Source organism: Mauremys reevesii, unplaced genomic scaffold, assembly GCF_016161935.1.
Source record: "Mauremys reevesii isolate NIE-2019 unplaced genomic scaffold, ASM1616193v1 Contig1, whole genome shotgun sequence".
Taxonomy (NCBI): domain Eukaryota; kingdom Metazoa; phylum Chordata; order Testudines; family Geoemydidae; genus Mauremys; species Mauremys reevesii.
Genome location: NW_024100715.1, coordinates 323,803 through 342,432, shown reverse-complemented (window position 1 = coordinate 342,432; position 18,630 = coordinate 323,803). Strand labels below are relative to the sequence as shown.

Below are 18,630 nucleotides of genomic sequence, written 5' to 3'. Positions count from 1 at the left end.
ACCCCCACAGCTCCCAGCCCCGGGGACAGAGAGGATGGGACCCAGGCGTCCGGGACAGCTCCCCGCCCCCCACCCTCACAGCTCCCAGCCCCGGGGACAGAGAGGATGGGACCCAGGCGTCCGGGACACCCCCACAGCTCCCAGCCCCGGGGACAGAGGATGGGACCCAGGCGTCCGGGACACCCCACAGCTCCCAGCCCGGGGACAGAGAGGATGGGACCCAGGCGTCCGGGACACCCCACAGCTCCCAGCCCCGGGGACAGAGAGGATGGGACCCAGGCGTCCGGGACAGCTCCCCACCCCCCACCCTCAGCTCCCAGCCCGGGGACAGAGAGGATGGGACCCAGGCGTCCGGGACACCCCCACAGCTCCCAGCCCCGGGGACAGAGAGGATGGGACCCAGGCGTCCGGGACAGCTCCCCGCCCCCCACCCTCACAGCTCCCAGCCCCGGGGACAGAGAGGATGGGACCCAGGCGTCCGGGACACCCCCACCGCTCCCAGCCCGGGGACAGAGAGGATGGGACCCAGGCATCCGGGACACCCCACAGCTCCCAGCCCGGGACAGAGAGGATGGGACCCAGGCGTCCGGGACAGCTCCCGCCCCCACCCTCACAGCTCCCAGCCCGGGGACAGAGAGGATGGGACCCAGGCGTCGGGACACCCCACAGCTCCCAGCCCGGGGACAGAAGATGGGACCCAGGCGTCCGGGACACCCCCACAGCTCCCAGCCCCGGGGACAGAGAGGATGGGACCCAGGCGTCCGGGACACCCCCACAGCTCCCAGCCCCGGGGACAGAGAGGATGGGACCCAGGCGTCCGGGACAGCTCCCCGCCCCCTACCCTCACAGCTCCCAGCCCCGGGGACAGAGAGGATGGGACCCAGGCGTCCGGGACACCCCCACAGCTCCCAGCCCCGGGGACAGAGAGGATGGGACCCAGGCGTCCGGGACACCCCCACAGCTCCCAGCCCCGGGGACAGAGAAGATGGGACCCAGGCGTCCGGGACACCCCCACAGCTCCCAGCCCCGGGGACAGAGAGGATGGGACCCAGGCATCCGGACAAGAAAGCTGGGGGGAGGGGTTTACCAACCTGGAAATATCTCCTCCTCTTCTCCAGGAACAACCCCCCCCCAGATTCACCTGTGGGGGAAACCAGAACTCAGCCCCACAGGGGACAGACCCCGTTCCCTGCCCCCCCCGAGCCAGCCAGTCCCTGCCCTGGGGCTGGGGGGAGCCGGCGCCCCCCGGAGGGGACGGGCCCCTGCCCCACTCCCCCCCCACCCCGAGCCAGCCAGTCCCTGCCCTGGGGCCGGGTGGGAGCCGGCGCCCCCCGGAGGGGGCAGGCCCCTGCCCCATTCCCCGCCAGCGCCCCCCGGAGGGGACGGGCCCCTGCCCCATTCCCGAGCCAGCCAGTCCCGCCCTGCGGCCGGGAGCCGCGCCCGGGAGGCAGGCCCCTGCCCCATTCCCAGCCCCTGAGCCAGCCAGTCCCTGCCCTGGGGCCGGGTGGGAGCAGCGCCCCAGAGGACAGGCCCCTGCCCCATTCCCGCCAGCGCCCCGGGAGGACGGGCCCCTGCCCCATTCTCCCCCGAGCCAGCCAGTCCCCGCCCTGCGGCCGGGGAGCCGGCGCCCGGAGGGGGCAGGCCCCTGCCCCATTCCCGCCGGCGCCCCGGGGGACGGCCGCTGCCCCATTCCCATTCCCGCCGGCGCCCCAGAGGACAGGCCCTGCCCCATTCCCGCGGCGCCCCGGAGGACGGCCGCTGCCCCATTCCCCATTCCCCGCCGGCGCCCCCCAGAGGGGACAGGCCCTGCCCCATTCCCCGCCGGCGCCCCCCGGAGGGGACGGGCCCCTGCCCCATTCCCCATTCCCCGCCGGCGCCCCCCGGAGGGGACAGGCCCCTGCCCCATTCCCCGCCGGCGCCCCGGGCGGGCCTGCCCCATTCCCCATTCCCCGCCGGCGCCCCCCAGAGGGGACAGGCCCTGCCCCATTCCCCGCCGGCGCCCCCCCGTCACCTTTGCAGGTAGATTTCTCCTCCGAGCCGCCGCTGGCCTCCTGCCCGGAGCAGAGGACCCGGTCGGTCACCACCTGCGCCACGTCCGACACGTTGGCGTAGATCATGCCGGGCTGGACGGCGCCAGCGATGCACGAAGGGCGCTGGGGGGAGAGCTGGGGCTTAGCCGGGCGCCCGGACTCCTGGGTTCTCTCCCACCGCGGGGGGGGGGCAGGACTCCTGGGTTCTCTCCCACCTCGGGGGGGGGGGCAGGACTCCTGGGTTCTCTCCCACCTCGGGGGGGGCAGGACTCCTGGGTTCTCTCCCACCTCGGGGGGGGCAGGACTCCTGGGTTCTCTCCCACCTCGGGGCAGGACTCCTGGGTTCTCTCCCACCTCGGGGGGGGGCAGGACTCCTGGGTTCTCTCCCACCTCGGGCGGGACTGGCGCGGCTCCGTGTGTGCCCAGCACAACTCCCCGAGCCCACAGCCTGGCCTGTCTGCCCAGGGAGAGCTCACAGCGCCCACAGTGACCCAGGGGGGGGGGCACGCGGGGGGGGGTGCGGGGGACTGTGTGTGTGTGTGTGTGTGGCGCGAGGGAGGCGGGGGCCCACGAATCGGGGCGCGTGCGAGGGAGACGGGGGGGGGGCGTGTGTCAGTCCAGCTCCTGCTCCGGGCCCCGCCGGGCTCCCCCTGCCCCCCAGCTCAGTAGAGACACCCCCCATCAGCCCCCCAGCCCCCCCAGAGCAGCTGGGGCGGGGCACAGCGGGACACCCCCCCATCACCCCCCCAGCTCCCCCAGAGCAGCTGGGGCGGGGCACAGCGGGACACCCCATCACCCCCAGCCCCCAGAGCAGCTGGGGCGGGGCACAGGGAGACACCCCCCATCACCCCCCCAGCCGCCCCAGAGCAGCTGGGGCGGGGCACAGGGGGACACCCCCCATCACCCCCCCAGCTCCCCCAGCGCAGCTGGGGCGGGGCACAGCGGGACACCCCCCCATCACCCCCCCAGCTCCCCAGAGCAGCTGGGGCGGGCACAGCGGACACCCCATCACCCCCAGCCCCCAGAGCAGCTGGGGTGGGGCCTGAGGAGACACCCCATCACCCCCAGCCGCCCCAGAGCAGCTGGGGCAGGGCACAGGGTGACACCCCCCATCACCCCCAGCTCCCCAGAGCAGCTGGGGCGGGGCACAGCGGACACCCCATCACCCCCAGCTCCCAGAGCAGCTGGGGCGGGCACAGGAGACACCCCCAGCTCCCCCAGAGCAGCTGGGGCGGGGCACAGGGAGACACCCCCCATCACCCCCCCAGAGCAGCTGGGGCGGGGCACAGGGGGACACCCCCCATCACCCCCCCGAGCTCCCCCAGAGCAGCTGGGGCAGGGCACAGGGGGACACCCCCCCATCACCCCCAGGCCTCAGGGGGGGGGGGGGGGGGGACACCCCCAAGGGGGGCACAGGGGGACACCCCCCCAACCAGGGGCGGCTCTAGGCACCAGCGGGCCAAGCACCCGCTTGGGGCGGCGTCCTGGGGAGGGCGGCATTTGGCTCCGGTGGAGCTCCCGCCGGCATGACTGCGGCAGGTCCGCTCGTCCCGGGCTCCGGTGGACCTGCCGCAGGCACGCCGGCGGGAGCTCCACCGGAGCCAAATGCCGCCCTCCCCAGGATGCCGGAGCCGCGGGAAGAGGGGACCCGCCGCGGGACTGGGGAAGGGCGGCGCAGTGCTCCGCGCTGCTTGGGGCAGCGTGATTTGTAGAGCCGCCCCTGCCCCCATCACCCCCCCAGCCCCCCCAGAGCAGCTGGGGCGGGGCACAGGGGGACACCCCCCCATCACCCCCCCCAGAGCAGCTGGGGCGGGGCACAGGGGGACACCCCCCCAATCAGCCCCCCCAGAGCAGCTGGGGCGGGGCACAGGGGGACACCCCCCATCACCCCCCCAGCTCCCCCAGAGCCGCTGGGGCGGGGCACAGGGGGACACCCCCCCATCACCCCCCCCAGCTCCCCCAGAGCAGCTGGGGCAGGGCACAGGGGACACCCCATCACCCCCCCCAGCTCCCCCAGAGCAGCTGGGGCAGGGCACAGGGGGACACCCCCCCATCAGCCCCCCCAGCTCCCCCAGAGCAGCTGGGGCGGGGCACAGGGGGACAGCCCCCATCACCCCCCCAGCTCCCCCAGAGCAGCTGGGGCGGGGCACAGGGGGACACCCCCCATCACCCCCCCAGCTCCCCCAGAGCAGCTGGGGCAGGGCACAGGGGGACACCCCCCCATCACCCCCCATCAGCCCCCCCAGAGCAGCGGGGGCGGGGCTGAGACACCCCCATCACCCCCCATCAGCCCCCCCAGAGCAGCTGGGGCAGGGCACAGGGGCAGCATCTTCTCCCTGCTGCAATCGCAGGTGCCCCCCCCGGGGCTAGACCCCCCCCCCCGCTCGGGGGCCCGGGGCCAGACCCCCCCCCGCTCGGGGGCCCGGGGCCCCACCTACCGACTTGTTGGTCTTGATTTGCACGTTTAACCTCTCGTTGGCCAGGGAGACGAAGTGGGCGGGGACCCGCTCCAGCCCCAGCAGCTCCAGCTCTGCAGGCAGACACCCGGGTTAGGGCCGGACGCCTGGGTCCCCGGCCGGGCAGCGGGGGCCGGGTTAGGGCCGGACGCCCGGGTCCCCGGCCGGGCAGCGGGGGCCGGGGTAGGGCCGGACGCCCGGGTCCCGGCGCCGGGCAGCGGGGCGGGTAGGGCGACGCCGGGTCCCCGGCCGGGCAGCGGGGCAGGTCAGGGCGGACGCCCGGGTCCCGGCCGGGCGGCGGGGGCGGGTCAGGGCGGACGCCCGGGTCCCGGCCGGGCGGCGGGGGCGGGTCAGGGCGGACGCCCGGGTCCCGGCAGGCGGCGGGGCAGGTCAGGGCGGACGCCTGGGTCCCGGACGGGCGGCGGGGGCCGGGTCAGGGCCGGACGCCTGGGTCCCCGGACGGGCGGCGGGGGCCGGGTTAGGGCCGGACGCCTGGGTCCCCGGACGGGCGGGGGGGTTAGTGGTTGTGGTAGAGAGGGAGGCTGGCCAGGACGCCTGGGTCCCCGGACGGGCAGAGGGGTTAGTGGTTGTGGCAGAGAGGGGGGCTGGCCAGGACGCCTGGGTCCCCGGATGGGCGGGGGGGTTAGTGGTTGTGGCAGAGAGGGGGGCTGGCCAGGACGCCTGGGTCCCCGGATGGGCAGAGGGGTTAGTGGTTGTGGCAGAGAGGGGGGCTGGCCAGGACGCCTGGGTCCCTGGATGGGCAGAGGGGTTAGTGGTTGTGGCAGAGAGGGGGGCTGGCCAGGACGCCTGGGTCCCCGGATGGGCGGAGGGGTTAGTGGTTGTGGCAGAGAGGGGGGCTGGCCAGGACGCCTGGGTCCCCGGACGGGCAGAGGGGTTAGTGGTTGTGGCAGAGAGGGGGGCTGGCCAGGACGCCTGGGTCCCCGGACGGGCTGGGGGGTTAGTGGTTGTGGCAGAGAGGGGGGCTGGCCAGGACGCCTGGGTCCCCGGACGGGCGGCGGGGTTAGTGGTTGTGGCAGAGAGGGGGGCTGGCCAGGACGCCTGGGTCCCCGGACGGGCAGAGGGGTTAGTGGTTGTGGCAGAGAGGGAGGCTGGGGCAGGACGCCTGGGTCCCCGGATGGGCGGGGGGGTTAGTGGTTGTGGCAGAGAGGGGGGCTGGCCAGGACGCCTGGGTCCCCGACGGGCCGGGGGGTTAGTGGTTGTGGCAGAGAGGGGGGCTGGCCAGGATGCCTGGGTCCCCGGACGGGCAGAGGGGTTAGTGGTTGTGGCAGAGAGGGAGGCTGGGGCAGGACGCCTGGGTCCCCGGACGGGCCGGGGAGTTAGTGGTTGTGGCAGAGAGGGGGGCTGGCCAGGACGCCTGGGTCCCCGGACGGGCCGGGGGTTAGTGGCTGAAGCAGGAGGGGCCTGTCGTACCTATGGCGGGAAGGGAGCAGCCCTGCTGTGCACAATGCTCCGAAATCCCGCCTGGCCAGCGGCTCCGCTCACCTGGCTGGCACCCGACCCAAAGGACCAGTAAGGGGACAAGAGACTTTCAAATCCTGGGGGGGGGGGGCTCTTTGTTTGGGGGTGTCGCTCTCGGGGCCATCGTCCCGAGCCAGGGTCTGTGGCGCCAACCCGCGGGGAGCAGCCGGGCCGGGCTCCGGTTTCTCAGCTTGTGACTGGGCCTTTGCTGGAGGGTTTCCCCCGGTGGCTGGGACTGGGAGCCCCGTTCTCTGGCTGAGTCCCGGGACAGGCACTTTCCAGCCTCATTTCCAGAGACGATTTTTCCTTTTCTCTCTTAATTCAAAGCCGCCTTTTGAGGAACCTGCTTCATTTCTCCCTGGGTTAAGATCCAGGGGTCGGAGCTGGACTCCCCAGGCATTGTGGGGGGGCGATGGTTAAATCCCCCCTGGGTTAAGATCCAGGGGTCGGAGCTGGACTCCCCAGGCCTTGGGGGGGGGGGCGATGGTTAAATCCCCCCTGGGTTAAGACCCAGGGGTCGGAGCTGGACTCCCCAGGCATTGGGGGGGGGCGATGGTTAAATCCCCCCTGGGTTAAGACCCAGGGGTCGGAGCTGGACTCCCCAGGCATTGTGGGGGGGCGATGGTTAAATCCCCCTGGGTTAAGATCCAGGGGTCGGAGCTGGTCCCCCGGGACTCGCTGGAGGCAGGGAAGGAGCCAGCCCGTGGGAGCGGTGGCAGCACGACCAGATCTCAGCTGCTCATTCAGTTTGGGGTCCACATGCAGGTCCCCGGAGTGGGGCAGGAACCGCGACCCGCTGGGCGGCCAGCGGCGCTGGCTGGTTTAGGACCCGAAAGCCGGTGAGATCGTGGCTCCGGTGCGGCTGCAGAAAGCGGAGCTGGGAAGGTGGCTGCGGCTCCGGGCAGAGGGCTCCGGTTTAACGGAAGGTTTCAAGCCGCCGGAGCCGCTTCACCCGCGGCAGGAAAGAGGCTTTGGGGTCTGGCCAGGCGGGATTTCGCAGCATTGTGCACAGCAGGGCTGCTCCCTTCCCGCCATAGGTATGACAGGGGCTGAAGCAGGACTCCTGGGTTCGTTCCTTGGAAGAGCGGGGTGGGGGTGGGGGTTAGTGAGGGTTAAAATCAGAGGGGGCCTTTGGGGGGCCGAGTGGGGGTCACCCACCCCGGTTTCTGCCTTCCACTCAGCACAGAGGTTTTCACACGGGGCCGGGCCGGGAGCCGGCGGATTGGAAGCGGGTGGGAGGCACCCGGCCCCACCCCCCGTGCCGCTCCAAGCGGGGCCCCCCTGCGTCCCCGGCCACTCCCTGGGGCGCCAGGCTGGAGGGACACACGGGGCCGGGACGTCGCACGCACCGTGATCCTTGCACGTCGCCCGCTGCGGCTTCTTCAGAGCTCGGTTCGCTCGCACCGTGCAGGGCAGGCAGATGGGTCTGGGGAGGAGACAGACGGGCGTGAGCTGGGGCCGGGGGGAGCCGGCGCCCCCCAGAGGGGCCAGGCCCCTGCCCCATTCCCGCTCCCCCTGAGCCAGCCAGGCCCTGCCCTGGGGCCGGGGGGAGCCAGCGCCCCCCAGAGGGGCCAGGCCTCTGCCCCATTCCCGCCCCCCTGAGCCAGCCAGGCCCTGCCCTGGGGCCGGATCGGTGCCCCGCAGAGGGGCCAGGCCCCTGCCCCATTCCCACCCCCCGTGAGCCAGCCAGGCCCCTGCCCCAGTCCCGCCCCCCCTGAGCCAGCCAGGCCCTGCCCTGGGGCTGGGGGGAGCCAGCGCCCCCCAGAGGGGCCAGGCCCCTGCCCCATTCCCGCCCCCCTGAGCCAGCCAGGCCCTGCCCTGGGGCCGGATCGGTGCCCCGCAGAGGGGCCAGGCCCCTGCCCCATTCCCGCCCCCCTGAGCCAGCCAGTCCCTGCCCTGGGGCCGGATCGGTGCCCCCCAGAGGGGCCAGGCCCCCGCCCCGCTCCCCGCGCTCTCACCTGACCCGCCCGGAGAACTGCACGGGCTGCTGCAGCTGGACGAGCGACACGTCGTAGTCGTAGTATTCGGGGATGCCCTGGCTGGCCTTGGCCGTGACGTTGTACCGCGGGTGGTCGATCCTGCGCCGGATGGGGATGCCCTCCGGCCCTGCCCCAGACACAGCCTCAGGCCTGGCCCGGCCCCACGGCCGCCCCCCACAGCCCCCAGCCCGAACAGCCCCAGCCCGGACGCCCCTCGGGACACGGGCCCACGGCCGCCCCTCCCAGCCCCAGCCGGGCGCCCCTCGGGACACGGGGCCGGCCCACAGCCGCCCCTCCCAGCCCCAGCCGGACGCCCCTCGGGACACGGGGCGGCCCCACGGCCGCCCCTCACAGCCCCAGCCGGACGCCTCGGGGCCAGCCCCACGGCCGCCCCTCACAGCCCCAGCCCGGACGCCCCTCGGGACACGGGGCCGGCCCCACAGCCGCCCCTCCCAGCCCCAGCCCGGACACCCCTCGGGACACGGGGCCGGCCCCACGGCCGCCCCTCACAGCCCCAGCCGGGCGCCCCTCGGGACACGGGGCCGGCCCCACCGCCGCCCCTCCCAGCCCCAGCCCGGACGCCCCACGGCCGCCCCTCCGAGCCCCAGCCCGGACGCCCCTCGGGACACGGGCCCGGCCCCACGGCCGCCCCTCCCAGCCCCAGCCCGGACGCCCCCCGGGACATGGGCCCGGCCCCACGGCTGCCCCTCACAGCCCCCAGCCCGGACGCCCCTCGGGACACGGGGCCGGCCCCACGGCCGCCCCTCCCAGCCCCAGCCCGGACGCCCCTCGGGACACGGGGCCGGCTCCTGCCTGCAGCTCCGGGCGCCCCTCGGCCAAGCGAGAGGGGGCAGAGAAGGGAACGGAGCTGATTTGGGGGCTGGTCCGTGCGCCTGGGCCCGCTCAGCTTGGCAGAGACGACCGAGGGGGCTGGAGAGCGGGACCCGGGGCGCGTTATTCGCCCCTTCCCGGCATGCAGGAAGTGACCAGGCTGCGGGCTCCACGCCCCGACAACCTGTGGAACTCACTGCCGGAGGATGCCCTAAGGCCAAAGCTCCGGGAGGCTGGGGCCGGGGTGGCTGCTAGCCGGGCGGGGCCCTCGGACTGCCAGAGGCTGGGCTGGGCCGTGCTCTGCTGTTCCCCTGGGGCGGCTCTCCGGCCCGGCAGCGGGGCCCGGGCCAGCGGAGGCGCCAGGCTGGGCTTTCACAAGCCACTGGCCAGGGGCGCGGCGAGGGGAACGAAGGGCCCGGGTCAGGTTGGAGCTGAGGAAAGGTCGGACGGGGGAGAAGGGCCCAGGGAGACCCGCGCTGGAGGTGACTCTGCCAGCGGGCGCATGCCAGGAAAGAGGCTAGTGGTTAGAGCAGGGGGGGCTGGGAGCCAGGACTCCTGGGTTCTCTCCCGGCTCTGGGAGCGGAGTGGGGGCTGGTGGGTTGGAATGGGTGGGCTGGGAGCCCGGCCTCCTGGGTTCCGAGGGCCGAGTGCTGTCTGGGGTCCCTTACCCACTTGCACTTCCCAGAGGGACGTGTCTGTCACCTGGTTGAAGCAGTGTGCGGCCGTCAGGACCCACGAGTCAGACACCAGGGACCCCCGGCACGATACGCCTGTCGTCCCCTACGGACAGGGAGAAGGGCCAATGCAGGGAGGGGCCATGGGAGGAGCGCCCCCCCCCAGCACTGCCAGGGGGCCCTGCAGTGCTCACAGCTCCCCCAGGAGGGAGGGAACGGGACCCAGGTGTCCGGGACAGCGGTCTCAGCCCCCGGGGAGGGAGGGAGGGAACGGGACCCAGGTGTCCGGGACAGCGGTCCCAGCCCCCAGGGAGGGAGGGAGCGGGACCCAGGTGTCCGGGACAGCGGTCCCAGCCCCCAGGGAGGGAGGGAGCGGGACAGCATCCCCCCAAAGGGCTCAGCAGACAGACCCACCTTGATGAGCACGTGCCAGGGGTTCTGCTGCTGGTGTGTGGCTCTCGATGAATCGTTCCCCAGCCCGCAGAGATTTTGGATATTTGTGGGGTCTGCGCCGTGGGGGGGAAGAGGGTTAGTCCTTGGGGTCACTGCTTGCCAACCCCTCTGTGTCCCCCCATGCCCTAGGGTGACTGTCCTGGAAGACCCCAAAGCCCACATGGCCAAATAGTTGCAGCGGAGCCCCCCTCCCCCAAACCAAAATGGGGCCCCATGGGAAGAGACCCTCCCCCGGCTTGGTTCCCCTCTGGGAGAGACGCCCCCACCCAGTTCCAGACACGGAGACGAGACACCCCAGCCCTCCTCCTTGGCAGCCTGCAAAGACGAGGCCCCCGCGCTGTGACGGGGGACGCCGCCCCCGCTGTCGGCCCCGCCGTACCCAGGACATCCTCGAACGCAGCCTTGAGATTCTGGCTGGAGTCCATCTTGAAGGCATGTCTCTCCCCTTCCTTCTTGGAAGCGATCTCATTAAGGCCCTCCCAGTGCACCTCCTGTGTCCCAATCCCAAAGGCATAGATATCTAGGAGGCAAGTCACGAAACTGCATGAGGGCACCGAGAATCCGAAGGGTTTGGAGCTGGTGTTGAAGCTGGAAAGTCACTGGAGAGCCTTGTCCCTGGTAGTGTGGAGTCTGCAACCAGCAGCGTGCCCAGAACCAATTATTAGGGCATTTTGGAACCCAGCAGTGCTTAGAAATGGTGGAGGGACCTAGAACCTGTGCTGAGGCACCTAGAACAAATAGTGCAAATACCCCAGCAGAGAGGCACTAGGACTGGTACTGTGGTGCCTAGAATTGGCACAGTGCCAAAAACTTATTACTAGGGCATAAGAACGGCCATACTGGGTCAGACCAAAGGTCCATCTAGCCCAGTATCCTGTCTTCTGACAGTGCCCAATGCCAGGTGCTTCAAAGGGAATGATCAGAACAGGGAATCGTCAAGTGAGCCATCCCCTGTCGCCCATTCCCAGCTTCTGACAAACAGAGGCCCTAGGACCAGCTAGGACCTAATAATGCCTGGAACCCAGAGTAGAAGGAATCGGGTAGTGAGGAATAGGGTGCACAGAGGAACCTGGAAATTGTAGCATAGAGATGCTAAAACTGAGTTATCATTATTCATACCTATAACTGGCACCTAGAAAGCAGAAAACTTGGTAGCAAGTTGAGCTATTCAAAAGTTTAAATGTGGAACGTCCCTCTCCCTGAACAAAGGAAAATGACCTTTTTGGTAAAAAATGTTCAGCAGGTAATATCAATTTTCAGTTACAATTGAAAAAAAAAACTAATTTCATAGCCAAGTCTGGTCTTGGGAAAACAGGACAAGTGTAAGTGGTACCTAGAACCAGCGGTACAAATAACATGGTAGTAAGCTACTGAGCTGCTTAGGATGGGTGTTGAAGCACCTAGAACCAGCAGTGGTAATATCTTCATAGAGGATATTGGGATACCCAGAACAGATGAAACAACCTGTTAGGTAGCAGGACTAACACAGAGGGCATCCAGAATGTATGTAGACACATCTAGAACCAATGTTGCAAAGAACATGCTGCTGCCATACCAACAGGTGATATTAAATCATTTAAAACCAACAGTACAAATAACCTGTTGTGAAGGCACTGGGGTATACAGAGTTGATATAACACCAGGACAGAGTATGCTGGGCTGGTTAAACTTGGGCTTAAAGTGCCTGGTACCCCTGTTGAGGCACCTGAAGCCAAGAATACAAATAGAATACTGATGCGTCTAGAACTGGGAATTCCCAGATCCCTGAACTAGTTTTTAGGCACTTAGAACTCATAGCGCCCAGATCCTGGCATTGCAGCGCCAAGGAAGATATTGACAACTGTAGCTACTGCCAAGTAATGAAACACCTAGAACTGGCATTGAGGCACCTAGAACAGGTAGATCACATCAGTGAAGGACTGCAACCATCACTGGTATGTGGGCTGGACCCAAGTGTGCTGGCAGACTCACCTAGGTAGTCTTTCCTGTCTGGCTTGATCTCTAGGACATCTTCTATCTTGGCTACCGCATCCTTGGGGGATCCTCCCATGTTGTATTTGCCTGAAACAACATCCTATGGGTTAGCAGATATGGCCCATTCCCTTCCCCCAAGACAGGGGCACATTGACAAGGGGCTATGCAGTTGGGAAGCTTGACCTGCACCCACTGAGGGTGGGGGTCAGATAACCCTTTCCCTGGTCCCCAAAGAATGGAACAGTCGCTCCTCACCATCTGTCAGCACAATGATGGCGTGCCGGATTTCCTTCCATGCATCCGGCTTGCCCTCCCGTTTGAAGGACTCCTTCTGGAACAGGATCATGTTATACACCTCCAGCAGCGCTGCTCGGATGTTGGTCCCAGTCCCGTTGCCGTGGTCTGCAAAAGGATAAAATACCCCATATACCCAGGATATAGTGAGAAGCATCTGAAACCCATGTGGGGGAGCCTAGAGCCAGTAATGACAATAGATGGAATAGATCTGTCTAGAGGCAGTGGAATCTAGAGCTGAATTCCAGAGGTGATGCGTGAGGGGGCATGTGGGATCATGTTCCTTTCTTCCCCCCCAGATTTGCTGCTTGGCTTGGACAGAACATGCTCACATGGACTGAGCATGCTCAGTAACAGTGCTGAAGCCAGCTGCCCTCGCTCTTCCCTCCCCCCAATCACCAGGCATGGGTCATCTCTGCTGGTGGTGATGCATCTAGAGTCTTAAAGGAGGTGCAGCTATTGAAGCACCTAGAACCTATAATACCCATGAGTCGTGTTGAGGCATCTAGAACCAATAATACCTGTGACTGGGGTTGAGGTGCCCAGAACCAATAGTGTCCACAAGTGGTGCTAAGTCATCAAGAACCAACACTGCCCAGGACTAAACTAAAATTCTAGTGAGATTAAGGGCTGATATTGAGGCACCTAGGACTTTACATTTCCTCCCACGCAATTTCACTCGGCATTTTCCTTAGTTTGGGGAAATTAATTCTCTTGAAGTGCTAAATATATATATTTCTGGCTGGGACTGTCTCTGTTTGCTCATATTGAATGCAATCAGGTCATGATCATTGGTCTCTAGGCAACCACCAACTTCCAGTCCAGTGATCAATTCCTTTTTATCTGTCATAGTAAGATCCAAAATAGAGTTAGTTCATGGTGGGTGCAATACTTTCTGAGTTAGCAAATTACATTCTATTATTTTTTTAAAAACCCTAATGATGGTTTATTACTGGCTTGATGAGACCACCAGAGTCCATCTCCCAATCTGAAGGCAGGTGTTGAGGCACCTAGAACCCAAGTAATATCCAGGGTCCTGAGGAACCTAATACGGGGTGTGAATGGTATTGACAGCCCGAGACCCCCATGCATTAGGGAGGCCCCGTGAAGAGGAAGCATGCAGGACCTTGAAAATTCATCCCCATCTTTGTCTTTTCAATAACGTCATCCGCCTCAGAAGCTTCAGGATCATAAATGGAAACAATTTTCTTGGGCTTGGTGGCGTAGGAAATCACAGCAAAGCTGGACGCTACTTCAAAGCTGGCAATCTGGAACGGGTGAGAGATCAGGAGGGAGCAGGAAACAGAAAAAGAGGAGAAAAGCGTATGAGAACAGGAAAGCAAGCTCTGGCAATGAGAGACACCTAGACCCAGTGCTGAGGGGCCCAGAGCAGGTACTGAGCCATCTAAAACCAACACGGAGACACCTAGAATTTGCAGCACATGTGGCTGGTATTGAAGAATCCAGAACCGAGATGGCGGCACCTAGAACTTGCAATATCTATAAGCTGTCGTTGTAGGTAGAATCAGCATATGGACACCTAGACCTTGCAGCAGCCATATAAGGCAGTGAGATTCCTAGAACAGGGATAAAGGCACCTACAACTTGCAGCACTCATTGCTGGCACTGAAATACCTAGATCTGATGTGTGAGAAGCTACAATTTGCAGTGCCCATGGCTACTATTGAGATACCTAGAACGGGCATGCAGGCATCTAGAATCTGTAGCAGTCATGGCTAGCCTTGGTATGTAGCGCCTGCTCATAAGCCCCTAGAACTTGCAGTGTCCATGGCTGGCATTTGTCACGGAGTGTGGGGGAGACAAGGCCCTGCACCCCCAGCTTCCTGCGATTCACCACGACTCTCAGCCAGCCAGGAAAGCAGCAGGTCTATTTAGCCGACAGGAACACAGTCCAAGACCGGCCTTGCTGCTACAGACAACAGGACCCCCCCAGTTAGGTCCATCTTGGAGTCCCAGAGGCACCACAACCCCCTTGAGGGGTCAGAGCCCTGTCTGTGTTTCCCTCCATTACACCAGCCAGCCCCTGAAACTCTAACTCCCTCCAGCGTCTCTCCCCCAGCCTCTCCCCGGCTCCTCCCCCAGCCTTTTTCCAGTTTCCCGGGCAGAGGTGTCACCTGGCCTCCAACCCCCTTCCTGGGTTCTTGTGTAACATGCTCAGGTCTCCTCCCTCAAGGTCAGTCTCCCATCCCCCAATGCAGATCGTCCTCCCAGGCCAACACTCCCCACGCAGCATTCACAGCCCCCAGTAAGAACAGTCCCAGGTCCTCACAGCGTTGATGTACCTAGAACCAGCATGCAAGTGCACATAACTTGTGTCATCCATGTCTGGCAGTGAAGAACCTTTGAGCTGACATACAAGTACCTAGAACTTGCAGCATCCACAACAGACACTGAGGTGCCCCGACCCCCTAGAAATCGCAGCAGCCATGGCGGGTGTTGAGGCACTTAGAACCAGTGCTGAGACATAGTCCCTGGCAGCGGAGCTGCCGCCCCCCGCCAGACTCACCCGGTCCACAATGTTCTCCACCCACTCCTTGAAGATCTGGAAGCTTTCGTTGTTGACGCTCCTGGAGGAGTCCACCAGCAGGTAGACGTTAACGAAGCTGTTTTCACTAAGACTGACCCTGCGGCCCAGGAACGTTGCTGGGCAGGGGAACCGGGAGAGGTTATCCGCAGCATCCTGGGGAGGGGGATCCCCCCATGTGCCCCACCTCCCTTACACCCCGTAGTACCAACCCCTACTCCCCCAATTCCCTCCTCTCCCTATTGCCTCCCGCCACCCCCATCTCTTGGACTCCTGCCCCCCTGCATCCTCATCGCCCCGCAGAGACCACCCTCTCCCCTTGGTCCCCCCACAGGGCCTGCCTCCCCCCACCCTCCCGGGCAGACTCACGTGACTTTATGATGGAGGCGTTGAGGCTGGAGGAGGCTGAGGAGCTGGCCAGGCCCAAGACGTTGGAGAAAGAGGCTCCGAACTGGGCCCCGACGTCCTCCACCCGGTCGTAGGAGAAAGGGGCTGGGCGGGGGGAGAAGCAGGGCCCGTTAGCCAGGCTGCGTTGAGCATGGCGACGGAGGTTGGGGGAGACGGAGGGTCAAGGAGGGATGGGGAAGGGGACCCTGGGCAGGTGCGGGGGAGTTGCGGAGGGGGATGAAGGAGCCCCAGCGGTGGGGGAATCTGGAGGGGGTGGAGGGCCAGGAGGGGGAGCCCTGGGCCAGGGATGGGGGTGGGGAGGAATCACTCACCTCTGCAGCTGGGCTCGGCCCCCGACCACTCCCCGGCCTCGGTGCAGATGCGCTGCGCGGAGCCCACCAGAGACAGCCCCGTCTGGCAGCGGTAGGAGACCCGCTCGCCCAGCCGGTACCGGCTGCCGCTCTTCGTCGTCCCGGGCGGCACCCCGGGGTTGGGGCAGTGCTCAGCTGGGGGGAGAGAGAGGTGAGAACGGCCCCCCAATCCCTCTGTCTCCAACCCCTGGGACCCACTTCCACCCCTGAGCTCCCTGGGGACACGGGGGTGCTCGGGGGTACAGGGATATGGGGGTGCAGGGGGATATGGGGGGCTCTCAGGGGATATGGGGAGCAGGGGATGGGGGCTCTCAGGGGATCGGGGCGCAGGGGATGGGGGCTCAGGGGATATGGGGTGCAGGGGATGGGGCTCAGAGGAATATGGGGGTGCAGGAGGACATGGGAGCAAAGGGGCAATGTGGGGGCTCTCAGGGGATATGGGGGCGCAGGGGGATATAGGGGCAGAGAAGAAATGTGGGGCTCTCAGGGGGATATGGGGCAGAGGGGAAATGTGGGGCTCTCAGGGGATAAGGGGGTCTCACCTCCATCGTCGCAGGCGGGGGTGCCCCCGTCCCAGTGCCCGTTCCCCTGGCAGACGCGCTGGGCCGGCCCCCGCAGCGTGTACCCGTCCAGACACTCGAAGGTCAGGACGCTGCCCACGGGGTAGGACGCCCGGCGCGGCTGGAACGAGCCGTTCTCAAATGCCAGTTGCGCCGGGCAGCGGATCTCTGAAACCAGAACAGAACCGGAGTGGAGAGAACCCAGGAGTCCTGGCTCCTGGCCCCCCATCCTCCTGGCCCACTAGACCCCACTCCCCTCCCAGAGCCGGGGACAGAACCCAGCAGTCCTGGCCCCCACCCCCCACCCCACTTTAAACAGGAGCCCCCCCTCCCATCCCAGAGAAGCCCGGTCCCCGGGCACCCTGTACCTCGGCAGAGCGGCTGGGTGCGGACGGAGCCGGAGGGGGTGTGCAGCGGGGTCCAGTGCCCGTTGTCCCCGCAGACGCGGCTGCCCTGCGGGTAGGGGTAGAAGCCCGGGGGGCAGGAGTAGGTGAGGACGCTGCCCGGGCGGTACCCGTCCGACAGGGCGAACGTGCCATTGCGGATGCCCACGTCCTGGCCACAGGAGGGCGCCGTCTCCTGGGGGGGCTGCGCCCAGGCACCTGCGGGAGACGGGGAAAGCAGGAATGAACACCCGGCCCTAGGGAGGAGAGCGAGCGAGCGATTCGGAGGGAAAGGGAGAGAGAGAACGAGACAAAAAGGGCAGAGACGAGAGAGAGGGAAGGAAAGAAAAAGGGAAGGAGAAAAATGAGAGCGAGAGGGAAGGAGAAACTGATAAGGGGGGTGAGAACGAACGAACGAACAGGGGAATGAGAGAACGGACGGACGGACGGCCTGCGAGAGGGGGAGGAAGAGGGATGGAGGCAGAAGCCGGGAGGGACGGGCTGCAGGATGGGGGGAACGAGAAACAGGCCCAATGAAGGAGTGTGGGGAGGACATTTCGCCCCCCCGCCCCCCGCACTCAGCTCGACTCCCCCGAACTCCCTCCGCGCCCTCGCTTGCCCTGTCCCTGGGGGGCTCTGCGCCCCCCTTCGTACCTGGGTGGAGGGCGAGCAGCAGGAGGGCATAGAGGGAGGGGGCCATGGTGGGTCCTGGGGGGACTCGCGCACCTGCTCCCGGCCCCGGCCGCTCTGCTATGGAGAGCCTCCCCCATGGGCCCCGCCCTCCCCAGGCGATAGGGCTGGGCTCAGGCTGGCAGCGCTCCCTAGGGGGCAGGGCCGGTGCCCCCCAGGGCGGTGGGGGGGGTCTGGCCTTGCGGCCCCGGGGTCAAGGGCTGTTTGGTTTGGTGACACACACGGGGTTGCACAAACAACGGCTCATTTCCCGGCTCCCCGGTTAATGGGTACAGGATTAGTGAGCCCCGAGCCAGCCCCGCGGCCCCGCCCCCGCTGGGAGAGAACCCAGGAGTCCGGGCCCCCCCATCTGCTCTAATCACCAGACCCCACTCCCCGCCCCCGCCGGGAGAGAACCCAGGAGTCCGGGCCCCCCCATCTGCTCTAATCACCAGACCCCACTCCCCGCCCCCGCCGGGAGAGAACCCAGGAGTCCGGGCCCCCCCCATCTGCTCTAACCACCAGACCCCCCTCCCCGCCCGGAGAGAACCCAGGAGTCCGGGGCCCCCATCTGCTCTAACCACCAGACCCCTCCCCGCCCGGAGAGAACCCCGGAGTCCGGGGCCCCCCCTCGGCACGAACCACCCGACCCCCCTCCCCGCCCCCGCCCGGAGAGAACCCAGGAGTCCGGGCCCCCATCTGCTCTAACCACCAGACCCCCCTCCCCGCCCGGAGAGAACCCAGGAGTCCGGGGCCTCCCATCTGCTCTAACCACCAGACCCCCCTCCCCGCCCCCGCCCGGAGAGAACCCAGGAGTCCGGGCCCCCGCACCCCCTCCCGTCAGAGTGGGAAATGGGGGAGGTGCACGTGTGGGGGGGGTGGTTTCCATGGTGATTTTATGGGTAAAAAAATTCCCTCGTCCCCCCCGCCCATCTGGTGGCTGGCGCCGCGTGATGACGTCACCGTTCTTAAAGGGGAGGATGCGATGGGGGGGCCCCTGGAGGGCGAGGTAGCTACCAAATCCCCCAGTGCCCCAGCTCCCACAATGCACCGGGGCTGCCCCCTGTCGGGGGGGGGGGTCGGGGCCCTGCACCCCCCAGCCGGCCAGGGACAGGGACGGTTTGGGGGGCAGCAGGACGCAGGCTCCAGCGGAGCCTGTGGGTACCAGGCCCCCTCGGCCGTGTCCTGGGGGGCCGGGAGCTCAGACCCAGCCTGGGGGTTCGCTGCGTTCCCCCCCCCAGCGCCCAACTGACCCCCCCCTCCTGGCTCAGCCCAGGGACCTTCCCATCCCCCGCGTAACTCCCCAGGTCAAATCCGCCCGGCTCCCCGGTGTGTCACCCCCCCACGACCCCCGGACCCCACCGTGCACTGGGACAGCGTCCCCCACAGGCACCCCCCATTTCCCACGGTGCACCGGGGCCGCCTCCCCACAGGGACCCCCCATTTCCCATAGTGCACCGGGGCCGCCTCCCCACAGGCACCCCCCATTTCCCACGGTGCACCGGGGCCGCCTCCCCACAGGCACCCCCCATTTCCCATAGTGCA

General features: G+C 66.9%; 1 protein-coding gene across 1 annotated transcript in view; it reads right to left on the bottom strand.

Annotated features, from left to right (window-relative positions):
* Window positions 1-17,358, bottom strand: part of LOC120392338 — a 53,147-nt gene extending 35,789 nt beyond the window's left edge. Inside the window, exons 1-17 of the mRNA XM_039517057.1 lie at window positions 17,071-17,358; window positions 16,402-16,635; window positions 16,016-16,201; window positions 15,435-15,608; window positions 15,085-15,207; window positions 14,698-14,834; window positions 13,297-13,438; window positions 12,132-12,278; window positions 11,874-11,963; window positions 10,282-10,422; window positions 9,864-9,955; window positions 9,198-9,555; window positions 7,924-8,071; window positions 7,315-7,391; window positions 4,469-4,560; window positions 2,012-2,153; window positions 1,092-1,141 (exon numbers count right to left, since the gene is read on the bottom strand). Of these exons, the coding sequence (XP_039372991.1) occupies window positions 1,092-1,141; window positions 2,012-2,153; window positions 4,469-4,560; window positions 7,315-7,391; window positions 7,924-8,071; window positions 9,198-9,555; window positions 9,864-9,955; window positions 10,282-10,422; window positions 11,874-11,963; window positions 12,132-12,278; window positions 13,297-13,438; window positions 14,698-14,834; window positions 15,085-15,207; window positions 15,435-15,608; window positions 16,016-16,201; window positions 16,402-16,635; window positions 17,071-17,116 (2,379 nt within the window). The 5' untranslated portion in view covers window positions 17,117-17,358. The remainder of the gene's footprint in view (window positions 1-1,091; window positions 1,142-2,011; window positions 2,154-4,468; window positions 4,561-7,314; window positions 7,392-7,923; window positions 8,072-9,197; window positions 9,556-9,863; window positions 9,956-10,281; window positions 10,423-11,873; window positions 11,964-12,131; window positions 12,279-13,296; window positions 13,439-14,697; window positions 14,835-15,084; window positions 15,208-15,434; window positions 15,609-16,015; window positions 16,202-16,401; window positions 16,636-17,070) is intronic.
* Window positions 17,359-18,630: the final 1,272 nt, after the last annotated feature.